The sequence below is a fragment of the Anas platyrhynchos genome, chromosome 1 (assembly GCF_047663525.1).
Source record: "Anas platyrhynchos isolate ZD024472 breed Pekin duck chromosome 1, IASCAAS_PekinDuck_T2T, whole genome shotgun sequence".
Classification (NCBI taxonomy): Eukaryota; Metazoa; Chordata; class Aves; order Anseriformes; family Anatidae; genus Anas; species Anas platyrhynchos.
The window spans coordinates 162,028,241-162,041,333 of NC_092587.1; the positions used below are offsets into that span (position 1 = coordinate 162,028,241).

The window sequence follows — 13,093 nt, forward strand, 5'->3', positions numbered from 1 at the left end:
ATGCCTCGGTTTTTTTCAGTGCCCCATGCAGGATTCAACAGTAAAAAGCAAATGAGTGAACATTTGTATAAACACCGATCTTTCTGATGCACAATCAAGTAATACAAAGCCAACCTGCCACTCTGTTGCAGTACTAGTAAGTGTATTCACGAGGAAACACACCTGTTCCATGACATTCTCCTCACAGCTCATATTTATGCTTCCTGAAAAAATATCTAATGATACAGTAGATCCTAGAATCCTAGCACCATAGAATGGCTTGGGTCGGAAGGGACCTTAAAGCTCATCTAGTTCCATCCCGCTTGCCATAGTCAGGGACACCTCCCACCAGACCAGGTTGCTCAAAGCCCCATCCAGCCTGGCCCTCAACACCTCCAGGGATGGGGCATCCACAGCTTCTCTGGGAAACCTTTGCCAGTGCCTCACCACCCTCTGAGTGAAGAATTTCTTCCTGATGTCTAAATGAAATCTACTCTCTTTAGCTTAAAGCTATTACTGCTTGTCCTATCACTACACACCCTGACAAAGAGTCCCTCCCCAGCTTTTCTGTAGGCCCTCTTTAAATGCTGGAGGGCACTGTAAGGTCTCACTGGAGCCTTCTCTTCTCAAGGGTGAACAACACCAACTCCCTCAGCCTGACTTCATAGGAGAGGTACTCCAGCCCTTTGATCATCCCTGTGGCCCTCCTCTGAACTTGTTCAAATACTTCCCTGTTCTTCTTGTGCTGGGGCCCCAGAGCTGAGCACAGTTACAGTGTGTGAGGCAGATAAAAAATATCGTGAGGAGTATCATCTGACCTCTCCTACATAGAGCAAAGGCAGTAATTCTACAGATGTAAGATGTGCATCTACACATATCTAAAGAGCAACTATCAGCAAAACACAAAACTCATAGAAAGTGCCGACTAAAAATCTGAACAACATAAAAAGATATTTTTATTCCATAAAACCACCCTGATGCCATCCAGTTTCATTGACCCTGCTATTTCAGCTAATGCTCTCATGCTACAGGGCATGGTATATTGCAAGGACATGAAACTCTATTGCCAGATCTTCCGTCAGATACTCCTGAGGCCTGCAATGCTTATATTCTTTAATTTGTTTGGATTTCTGGGAGATATGACAGGCTTCATGGCTGTAACTGGTGGGTCTACAGTGCAAACTAGTACACAAGTAGAAAAGCTACAACCAGAAATGAATAGCTACCTATGCAATCTCATTTTCCTATTTAATAATAATAATAATAATAATAATAATAATAATAATAATATGAAGCATTAGGTGGGTAAATTAAGGAATTTCATAATGCTATAGAGCAGTGTGGTAGCTTCAGAAAAATAAACTCACAGAAAAGCAAACAAACAAACAAACAAAAATATTTTATTTATGACAAAAACACTGAGTGATAAAAAGTTCCTAAAACTTATCCTCATTTATAGCCATTTTTTTGTTAAAAAACAAACAAACAAACAAACAAACAAAAATCACTTTGAAGGACAAATCTGAGTTAAATATAGATTTGTGGATATTGAAAAAAATGCCACCTTTCAAAAAAAAATAAATTAATGCTTAAAAATCCAAGCTTTACACATTGACAAAGTGTGTCTATGATCAAAATTCCTTTGGCTTTGGAAAACAGTCAGTTAGGAATTGGAAAGAAAAAGAAAAAAAAAAAAGATTGTAATCTCTGTCTTGTCTGGCAATCTTCAGTTCTAACATAAGTGGCTAAAATATGAAAATGTGCATAAACACAGCTCATTATTTTTAGAAACCAAAAGTGACTAAATTGTGTTAGATAAGACTACTACAAGCTAGGCACACATCAAACCTGTGAACTTCCAGAGATATATGAAAACATCTATACACTGAAGAACTTAGCAATGTTTTGATAAGCCAAAAGGCCTATTAGGAATCAGTAATGGTAATTCTGATACATGAATAAATAAGGAAATTAGATTCAACAATTATTATATTTTGACAATGTATTTATATTTTAAGATTATTGATGTTAAAACACACCTTTTGTATTACTGCAGATGGTATATGTCTATTTCTGTATTTTGAGATATCTGTAATTTAGTTGCAATTAAATGTTTGGTTCCTATTGATCATACACATGTACACATACATACATGTATACCTACAGTATATCACTATCATTTAACAACAAGAACTGATTTTTTAAACTAAAATGTTATTTATTTATTTATTTATTTATTTATTTATTTATTTATTTATTAAGACAGTGGCCTCAAGAGTACCATCTTTATGGCAAATACTGTCTGCATTTAGTAAATTTAAGTGAGGATCTGTATCGCACATTTTAGAACCATTACTCAAGGCACTTTCAAACTGATTGAAAGCCCTGCTGTCTCCTGTGTTCCCCTTAACCCCGGAAGCTGTTTTTTCCTCATTCACAACTCCATTTTCAGCCAGAGATCCATCTGAAGACACAATTGAGGATTTAGATACCTCTTATTTTGACTCAAGTTCTTAGGATACTTCTGCTGAAACAGCATAAGGAGGTTTGCTTCACTCCCTGGCTTTTATAGCCTCTCTCACAGTACCTTCCGCCTTTTCCAAAAATTCTTATCACTGCAGTGTAAGAACAACATTTTTAGTTCTTCATTTGTTGCTTTCTAGTCTTTTCAAAGATTAATTCTTCTCATTGGTATTTTCTTTGTGGTTTTCATTGTATAGGTAGGGATGACATTTTTTTTTTTTTTTTTTCCCCTGGGATAGTTTATGAACTTTACATTGAACAGCTACAGGAGAAATAACAGCTTACTTGTCTTACAGAAATATGACATTGTATAAGTTAATTATTACTTCAACCCATCATACTGAATCTCTATTATTAAATAATCCCATTAAATTAAACATGATTTTCAGGATTTTTTTTTAGATAAAGTGCTGATTTCATGTATGACTAAAGTTTTAGCAAAGCAAAGACTATTCCTTATTTTGTATTTTGTTAAACTATCAAGAAATAGTTACAGTTAAGAAACACTTTTAGATGCTGTGTCTTAAATAGAAACCACCTTATGTATAGAAACCACCTTATATTACAGAGATTTTTTTTTCTCAGATGTAATAAATACTTTTTTTCACTTTGCACTCCTCTAATTTCTGCCATGAAGTTAAATAAAGATTGCCTCAAAAATGCTACAGAACATTGTGGTCACTTCAGAATATATTGGATCTAAATCTTTATAGGGCCTTAAGATTTCTTCTGCAAACTCTGGAGCAGGGAATCTTAGCAGCTGTAATTATTTATTATAGTTACTCTTGATATTGCCATAGAAGGGTGATAATACCATGCTTATATCAACACAGTAATGCCAATAAATTACCACATGAAGACAAGTCTTACGCAGTGCATAAAATGTGCTTGTGAAATACTTTTGTGGATAACAAATTTCACTTACTTACAGTCCTGTGCTTCTGAATAGCAGTTTAGAAAAGGAAGTGTCAATCACAGAAAAGTTACTACCATGCTTATATCCAAGCGTTTTATGAAGGGAAGACTTTGAGGATGTGTTTTCTTGCTGTCTGTTGTATATTCGAGGATCAAAGGTCATTAAAAAGATGAGAGTGAAGCAGACTGACAGTATTTGCCTGAATTATTTCCACTAGACACTGGTTTTTGCAAAGGATTAATGGCCAGATCCAAAACCAAATTTAGATTCTTATCATAATGCCTAATTTCTATGTGCCTGTCCCTTCAAAGACAGATCAGAATCCCAAGCTTAGCGTCCCTTTTTATATGTTCAGGGGGAATTTACTTACAAGTTGGTGATTGTGAGCCGAGGTCTTTGTGTAAAAAACAGCCTCCAGGGAATATCAGGTGCTTGTATCTTTCTGTCTACAGACTGGATGTGCTGCTCACTCTCCACTATTCAAGGAAATCAGAGTGTATCTTGTAACTGGAAAGTCCTCACTTAGTCCTCCACTAAGCTGGAAGTTTATTTGGTTGGCTTGCTAGACTTTCTAGTTTTGAAACAAATTTTGAAGATAACAGTCAAAGTACAAATAATTACACGCAGCTGCCATATCCTCCTCCAACTCTTATTTAGCTATCATAGATATCAGACTTCTTAACACTTTCTCTGCAGAGGTGAAGGTATAGTTGAGATTTGTCAAGTGGAAATAAGTACCAACAGACTGTGGTGGGTTGCCATCGACAGGGTGAATGAAGATAGCAGAAAATCTTGAAGGAGTTCCCAAACCAGGAAAACAGCCATGCATTTTTAATGTCTGAATACATCTTGCCATCAGCAGTGCTCTCCAGGACTACTTTTGCTATTATCCCGATTTCACGTGACAGAGATAGACCATTAGGACACTGATCAATTGACAGATTGGCCACGACCAAAGTTGCTGCCTAATCTAGCCTGATCACCCAAAGTCCCTCAAAACCTGAGACAAACAGGAAGGCAGCTCAATAGTCATCCTTTCTGTCCTCAGACAGGTAGAGTGAATGATTTCCTCGGATATCTGCCTTTGTTTATCAACTATATGAAACACTCCTCTCAGGACTGATGCCAACCTTTCAGAAGTCTGATAGAATCTAGGAAGGAAATCTCACATCAGGCATTATTGTTTACTACTCAGTCAATGTGCGGTACAGAAAAACAAAAACAAAAACAAAACAAACAAACAAAAAAACATAAGTAGCACCTATTGCTATTTCAGATGTCTCACAGGCCAATCCCATACTGTTGCAGACTCTCCTCTTGGGGGCCCAACCCATGAGCCCGAGGCTGGGGAGATGGAGCAGAGCTTCAACATGCCTTGCGAGGCCTGAACCGTATGGATAACCTCCATTTTGAGATCAATATGTGTTTTTGCTGGGATTGTGCTCCCAAAAGCAGTGCCACATGCTGTGGCAGGGTTTACACTGTGATCGGAAGGTGTTGGTGTCACTGTCCCTGCTGGTGTTCAAAGAAAGGTTGGACGCAGTGCTTAGGGACATGGTTTAGTGGGTGATACTGGCGGTAGGGGGATGGTTGGACCAGATGATCCTAGAGGGCTTTTCCAGCCCTAGTGATTTGATGACCACATTGGTGTTTTTTACCCAGATGGACACCGGTGGGTGTAAAATACCTCTCCCTCCTCCCTCGAGGTTTTGAACAGTAATAAAAACATGGGATGTGACCAATCAGTCAGGGAAATGCTGAGAAGTTTATTTTTTTAAAGTAATCTTTATTCTAACCAGTATAAAAACACGGGGCATGAAGATCTGGTGAGGAAAATGCTGAGAACTTTTATTTTTTAAAAGAAACTTTTACTTTTTTTTTCTTTTAAAAGAAACTTCTTTTTTTTTTTTTAATTTTCCATCTGTAAACACTTGAGAAATTTTGTGCCACGGGGGAGCGAGAACCGAGCTCCTCCCTCCCTTCCTTCCTTTCTCCTTCCCTAGGAGGCTCCAGCAGCGCCATCAGCCCCCAGCCGCGGCCCGGCCCGGCCCGGCCCCGCCCCCCGCCCGTCCCCGCGCGCCGCCCAGCCCTCGCGAGACCCGCTCTCCTCGCGAGAGCGCCGCGCCGCCATCTTAGCTACTCGCTCGCTCGCTCGTTCCGCCTCGCTCTGCGGCTGAGGGGCGCGGGAGGGGCGGGGGGCGCGGCGCGGTCCGGAGCTCGTCGTGCCCGGTGGCCGCCTCCGAGAAAGAGGAGGAAGAGAAGGAGGAGGGGAGGGGAAGAAGAAGGAGAAGAAGAAGAAGGGGAAGGGATCCGCGGGGCCGCGGTTGCCGGCGAGGGAGCGGGGAGCAGCCGCCGCCGCTCGGTTCCGCCCCCTTCGTGGCGCTGGGCCTCGGGCCCCCGCCGAACCGGGAGAGGCGGCCTCGGGAGCGGGATCGGCCTCAGCCTCGGGGGGCGAGGGGGGGAGGCGCGGCGGCTGCCGGGGTCCCGGCCGGGGGGGCGGCACGGGCCCCGCCGCCGTCGTTGTTTGTCCGTGGTGGTGGTGCTGCTGCTGCCGGGGGGCTGAGACGGGGGGCCCGGGCCGCTCTGGATGGTGGTTAAAATGATCATAGAAAACTTCGAGGCGCTGAAATCCTGGCTCAGCAAAACCTTGGAGCCCATGTGAGTAGCCGCGACCCTTCCCCTCGCTCTCCCTCGCCCCCCTCCTACCCCTCTCCCTCCCCCTCCAAAATAAAATCCTCCTTTGGGGGAAAAAAAAAAAAAAAGGGGGATCCTCAGGGGAGGGGAAGGCACCCCGGGAGGTGTCCTCCTGCTGCCCCTCGTCCCCCTCCGTGGGGGCCCGGGGCTGTGCCGTGCCCCCGCTTCTCCCGGCACAGTCCTCGGCTGGGAGGTAGGTGGGATAGGACCGTCTTTTTCTTCAGGATGCAGCTTCTCCCCCTAGCGACCACGTTCATCGGCAGCGCCCGTGCTCGTTCCCTTTGTAGCCCGGAGTAAGCGGGAGGTAACGCGTGTGCAGCCCGCGCAGCTCCCCCCCGGCGAGGCCAGGGTAATGGCCACGGCCTTCCACCCTGTGCGGTGCCCTTCTCTGAGAGGGATCACGTCTAATACTACAGGCATTTTGCGTTTCTGGGGTCTGCGCCCCAATATTTTTCAGCCATCATTCGTGGTCGTTTTGAGTATTTGACACTCTGGTGTTTCCCTCGCTGTTGCATCAGTTCTGACAAGCTCTTGGGAGTAGGAGCCCCAGAGAGTAATTTGCTTATTTGTGAGTACCTGCTGGGCCTCTGAGTATAACATCCACGTGAGTAATTAGGACTCTACTGCAAATAATCCGTGTAATACACACCTTCCTTCTCTGGATGATGTTTTAATAGCATCAATACCTGAACTCAGTTTAAAAGGTTTCATCTTCTGGAAGTATAGTGCCTATAGATATTTGAGATCAAAACATGCTCTTGACTTACCATTACAAAACACAATTGTAACAGAGCTATATTAAGTTTCTAGAGCTTGATTTGAGTCAGTAGAACTAGAGCTTATAAGCTAATTCTGGTATTAACTTTTCTTCTGAGATGCGTGGCCCCTATGGGCCATTACCTCTGACAGTAATGGATGGGGGGGAGGGAAAATTTGGTTTATGGCTTCCATAAACATTAATTAAGTATACGTATGTACACATACAATTTGTATGGCTCATGTTGAAATAACTTGAGTAAGGCGCAGGAACTAAAATTCTGGGGCACTTTCAGGAGAGCTTCACTTGGGCTTTTTGCAGGAAGGTGGTTCATTTTTCCATGGGACCTAATCCAAACAAAACTGAAATAGATGACTCTTGAGATTAATTTCAGTGGACTTTGAATTAGGCCTGCAATAAATTTCTCTGGGTGCATTTACACAAAACGCTCGACCCTTAAGACTGTGGTAAGATTTTTTTTTTTATGTTTCTTGTGAAGAAGGTGAATAACCTTCCTTTGGCCTAACTGTAAGGTGTTACTAAAACAAGAAAGCATACTCTATTCTGTGGTAATGGATCCAGCTGATCTATTACCGTCATCATTCTTCAAATGCAGAATGTTCCTGATTACTAATTGAACGCTTTCTTGCAGGAGTATTCTGTTAATGGTAATCAGCAGTTTGATATCAATATTAAGAGCATGCTCTTTGAGAGGTTAGTAACAGGTAATATTTAACTTCAGAAAACCTCATAGTTTCCAAAATAGGTGCTGGTAGTTTGAAATGTTGAATATTGCATCCTTACTTCTCAAGAAGGTGCTGGGAATTGAGTTGTTAGCCACAAACAATTCATGAGCATTGTCAAATTCTGTGAAATCTGAAAATGGAATTCTGCTGTTAACGTTTGCAGCAGGGCTTCAGTTGACTTTAAAATCCCGTTCTTGAGTAAATGTGTCAGGTTATTTTAATTTTGCAGATCTATATCCAAATGAATTTAGTCTGCTTTTCTGTACTTGCATGTTACACATCAGGAGCTGAAGTTTGTACTTCACTGGTTTATACATTTCCTATTTATAATCTAAGAACTAACAAAAGTTTGTCAGATATTATTTAGTTACAGATCAATGTAGTTCCTCCATCCTCTCCCCAGGCTCTGTTCATTAGTGATGTATAGTTGTAATTTCTTATCCTGGTAACAAGCCCAGGTAAGTTGTTTGATGTTCCTCTGTTTGTCTGAGTATTGATCTGCTGTCTGCTAGTAACAGCAGTTAAACAGTGAAATCGGGATTTTCAGGTTTTGAGATCACTTTTTCAGGCATGTTTTTCTCTTAAATTAAATGTAACGTGTGAGCAGTTCAAGTGTGGTTCCCATGCTGGAAAATATGTTGTGGGGTAGGGAATTTGCTGACATGGAGGATGTTGAGTTCTCTAAATTTTTAATTTTGGGAGGAAAAAACGGCAGGAACTGATAAACTCAGCTGTCACTCAGTTTTGTGCAGTGTCCTATATAACTGCATTATCCCATTAAACCCTGGATTTAGCGGAGAAGTATTGTCTTTTCCTAGCAGTCAAATACTCTTGGAGATGCTTCTGATCTCAGGTATCTGAAATGTATACCTACAGCCGTAGCTTCTGGCCATATGAAAATTTTAGTACGCAGTTACTTCTTTGGAAGTGTCAGTTCAGTACTAGTACAATAAGGCCCTAAGTGCTGGGCACCTGGTGGTTTTGCTGTAGTTTGAAAATATTTTTTTCTTTTAATGAAACAAAAATGACAGATGTTTAACCTCATGGCTCTTTCAGAAACCTTTAGCTGCAAGATAGGCAACTGGATTTCCTAACTACACTAAGAAATATATCACCATATCAGATCTTTATGGAGCTGTTTTCTTGGTGGTTGCAAGGGGAGAAATGTTCTTAAGAAGAAAACAAATTTTATAGGCAACTTTGTATAGGTTTATATTTGTGTGGTAGGTATCTAAGATGGATAATTATTATTTTCCAAGTTGCCCATTTCAAAGTATCTAGCAGTTTTTGGTCAGGATATAAAACTTGACCCAAAGGCCGTAACATAGTTTCTGAAGTGTATATTCCAGAACTAGAAAATGTCAGAATTCGTAATGGTTGTTTCCTTTCATCAGAAAGTTTTACTTGTAAAATGTTAAAATGAATTAGCAGGAACAACAGCTTTTAAGTATCGTGAAACCAGTATTGTACATATTTGTATAGACTGGGCCTTTTTAGTTGTTGGATTACTCTCATATGGGGCCTTTAGGGAATACTGTTCATAGACAAGAAAGCTTTGAAGAGGGGGATGACAGAGTGTTGAGTTTTGGGATTTTTTTTTTTGTTTGTTTGTGCTTTTTTCTCTTTCTCTCCACCTCTCCCTCCCCTTTCTCTCTCTCTGGTAAAATTTCTGTACTTCTCTAATGCCTGCATCAAATCCTTGGTGACCCTCCGTACAAACACTCCTGTCAGGAGGGCAGAAACGGCAAGTGCTGTTGTGCTCAGCTTGAGGGTTGGTAGTTCTCCAGTAAGTAACTTTGTACCGTTCTCCAAAGCAGAGGCTGCTTTTGTCGTTTGGGGAATAACTCTTTGAAAAGCTGACTTTGGTGCCTAGAGAATCACAAAATGTGCACGCAGCCGTGATTGCTACATGTGTGTGAATGTAGTACCAGTGTAAACAAAGTACCAGGAGTACTTCTGTGCCGTAGGTGCTCTGTGTTTGACTGGAGCCATCTAGTATGCTTCGCTGAGGCCAGCTCTGTAAAGAAGGTAGTTGTGTCAACAGCCGTCTTTGTTTCTTGCAGGTTGTAGAGTGCTTAAGTTTCTATTGTTATATAACTTCTTCTTGTCCATGGTATGGCTCCTGTAGAGTGTTTGAAGGTAATTGTAAACTTGGAATATAACCTCATGCCTGTCACCTCTAGTTTCTGTGCTAGCAAAGTCTTTGCTGAGCCGTATCTATTGTGATGGATTTCTTTTCTGCAAGTGCATTCCAGATCCTATATAAACTGTGTATATATGCTTGCGAGGACGTCAGGATCTGGCTTGGCAGAGTCCCATGTAGGCAGGTCTTTTACATTTTTTTCTTTAATTAGAGTTTAAAAAAAATTTATCTGTCCAAATGCTGCACTCTGTTTTGCCTTATTAGACATGGTAACGTTCTCCCCCTTGCCCTAATTCTTCACAGTGAAAAATTTTCTTATTTTTAATTACTTTGTGTAAAATACATTTAATTAAAATCTTTTGCTGGCCCATCGTCTTTTAGGTAAAAGTTGATTAAGGTTCCCATATCTATTTTTTGTCTTTATTATATTTACATTTCTGAGGTCTGTTCACTTACTAAGTCAGACTTGCAAGAAAGATGGCAAAAATGTAAAACATTGTTTATGCGATATTTAAGCATACCTCATTAAAATTGGAAGCTTTTTTGCATCATTTAATTCTGTAAGTGATCATTGCATTGTAACTACTTTAACAGAGGGAATAAAATCCAAATTGTTAAAGAACATTTTATTTGTTACTGGAATATTTTATGGAAAATAAGCTGGTATTCAGCTGTGCCTTCACTATTCTATTTGTTTGCCATGTTTTTCAACCTTTCTCTGTTAAATCTTCATATTTTTTGTGTGTTTGGATCTTTTCTTAATTATTGACTACTGGTTAGTTCTGTTCACCCACTAACTTAAGAAAAGTGGTGAATAAAGGAGGTTGATCAATGGTATAAGAAATAAATACATTGATAACCCAGCTACTGAAAGAAGTCAAAATGCAAAACCTCAGCATTCCTTTCCTTATACATGCTGCTTACCATCCAGCTGGTAATAACCATCAGCCCATCAGGAGTCTTCACTTTAATTTCCCAAGAAACTTCCTAAGAAGTTCAAAAGCAGTGTATGTTTATCTTAACTTCCTCTGCTAACACTTTACATTAAAGTATTTATAACTATTATAAGTCGCAAACACTCAGCATTGTAGCATTTTTACTGCTGGTGAAGTTATTCTAATGCATCTGTTTGAACTCTTGTTGGCACCCCTGGCTTACGGAGAGCTGTCGTATTTGGAGCTGAACCTTCCTAACCTCTGGTGCTGATGGGGTTATGCTTATTTCGAAAGGTACTGTGATGGAATGACAATATTGGTATTATAAGATGAGAAAATTATTCTTGTTACATCAAACTCTAATAATTTTTACTCATTACCAGCAAAGTAGAATCCCTTGGATGCCTTTCAGGCTCTGGAGATACAGCAATGATTTTTGCTTTCAACATTGAACATGTGTTGGATGACCAGCAAGCTGGTGGCTGTTCTGCCTCTTGAAAGCTCTTTTGAGTCCTGAGGTGGCTTTTTAAGCTGTTGGTTGCAGGTTGCACCTGTATGAACTTGTAAGATTAGGCTATTGTAACTTCAAACTGTTGTAATGACATCAGTAACTTGTGTAAGAGTGTCAGAGGCTGTTGCATTCCTTAAGTATATCTATGCTTGTAAAGAGTTACCGAAAGTGAGCATTACGAGAGTTGTCCTTCCATATACTGCACTGTCTCAAGATAAAATTCAGACCTTGCTGAATGTGTCTGTCATTCAATGTAATTTTTGAGTCCTGCAGCTTTCTACAGATTGTGGAATATACTATCTTAAGTGGTAGCAACACAACCAAATGGTACAGCTGCCTGTGTTAGACTTGCTGCTTTGTCCAGTGAGCAGCATACTAATTTTTCTGCACACATTCAGCCATGTAAATACAAAGCATGTCTCTCAGCCCTCAAACATAGCCATGCCCACCTTGGTTAATGTCAAGGACTGAACAGTATCCTAGAGAAGTATAAATATTAATCTTTAGGCAACAAAACTAGACCATGGAGTTTAGGTTGTGAATTCTGAGGATTAGAGTGAGACAAATAACATGCAGCTACATGCTCTTTTCTCTTCAGAAAGACCATTCACTGCCTGGAGGATTTCAGGCATGCTTTTGTGGTTACAATTTGTTGTGGTAGTTGAAACTAGTTCCTTAACAAATTTAAGGACTTGCACTATCTTTTTGTACATTCATTTTTGTACATTAATTTAAAGGCACATTCATTTTAAAAAAGAATCTAACAAAAAACTCATGTAGTTTCTTTTACCTCTTAAAAAAGTTGGGTGTGTGCAAGCTGTCTCCAAAGTTAGCTTAGTTAAATTCAGATTGAGGTTCTTGGCATTAGATTGAAGGAAAGCAATGAAAAAGATTGGAAATGACTGACCAGCATTAGGGTTACAAGGAGACTTGATAGAAGTTTCTGCTCTGTCCTTGTTCCTCTCCATCCACCAATCATTTTTTTTTTGCCCCCAAGTTGAGTAATAATTCATTTTGTGGAAACTGTCAGTTTGCAACAGTTTCAGTTTGGGATTTCTTCCGCACCCCCCGCAGTAAAATGGTTTAGTGCCCTATAGTTCAACACTTATTAGGTATGTTTCCCTTTAGGAGTTTGCATGGAAGGACCAAGTATTGTCATCAGAGGGTAGACACTGAAATACTAAACTTCCCTTCATAGGAAAGGTGTGAAAAGCTGCCAAAAATTCACTTTCTATGCAATGATTAATCTGTTGTTCATTAACTGTAAAATGTAAACCAGTTTGTTTTGCCATGCCTGTTAGATTTTTAACAAAATAAAGGATTTTTCTCTTACTAAAATGATTTTTAAAGTTTTTACTGAAACACTGTAGTGCCAGGTCTGCACCAAATTTTGTGGCTATTATGTCCAGGAAAAAAAAAATTACACTTTTGAAGCTGCATCTCAGACTGGCTTTGTGGCTTATCGAGAACTGACTTAAATGATAAATTGCAACATGAAGAACTTCATAGCACTGCAAATGTGGTGTGTGTGTCCTGAGAGGAAAATGTCTGATTTTTAGATATTTCAGACCTTTCCTAAAGCAAACTGCTTACAATTTTAAAATGCTTCAGCTTGGTATATACGTAGGATACCAAGAATATGCATCTCTACTTCCCCTGTGCTTTGTTATGTTGGAAGGCATTTGTTATGTTAAAGGTTAAAGGAATTGGGAGTGATGTCCAATGCATTGTTATAAGTCCAGTCTTGTTCAGGGCACTGAACTATCACGATTACAGATTCACAAATAACGTAGCACACCCTCAGTCTAGTCACGTCTCATGGCCATGCTTAAAGAGTTTGGTCGTGTTCAATGAGACCTACCATGGCTAGATTAATGACTAGTGCAATT

General features: G+C 40.3%; 1 protein-coding gene across 3 annotated transcripts in view; it reads left to right on the plus strand.

The window, feature by feature from the left end:
* Positions 1-5,854: 5,854 nt before the first annotated feature.
* RBM26 (RNA binding motif protein 26) overlaps positions 5,855-13,093 on the plus strand; it is a 51,245-nt gene continuing 44,006 nt past the window's right edge. For all 3 annotated transcript variants that reach the window (XM_038181614.2, XM_027442930.3, XM_038181562.2), the window contains exon 1: positions 5,855-6,076. In XM_038181614.2, coding sequence (XP_038037542.1) covers positions 6,006-6,076 — 71 coding nt within the window. In that variant the 5' untranslated portion in view covers positions 5,855-6,005. The remainder of the gene's footprint in view (positions 6,077-13,093) is intronic.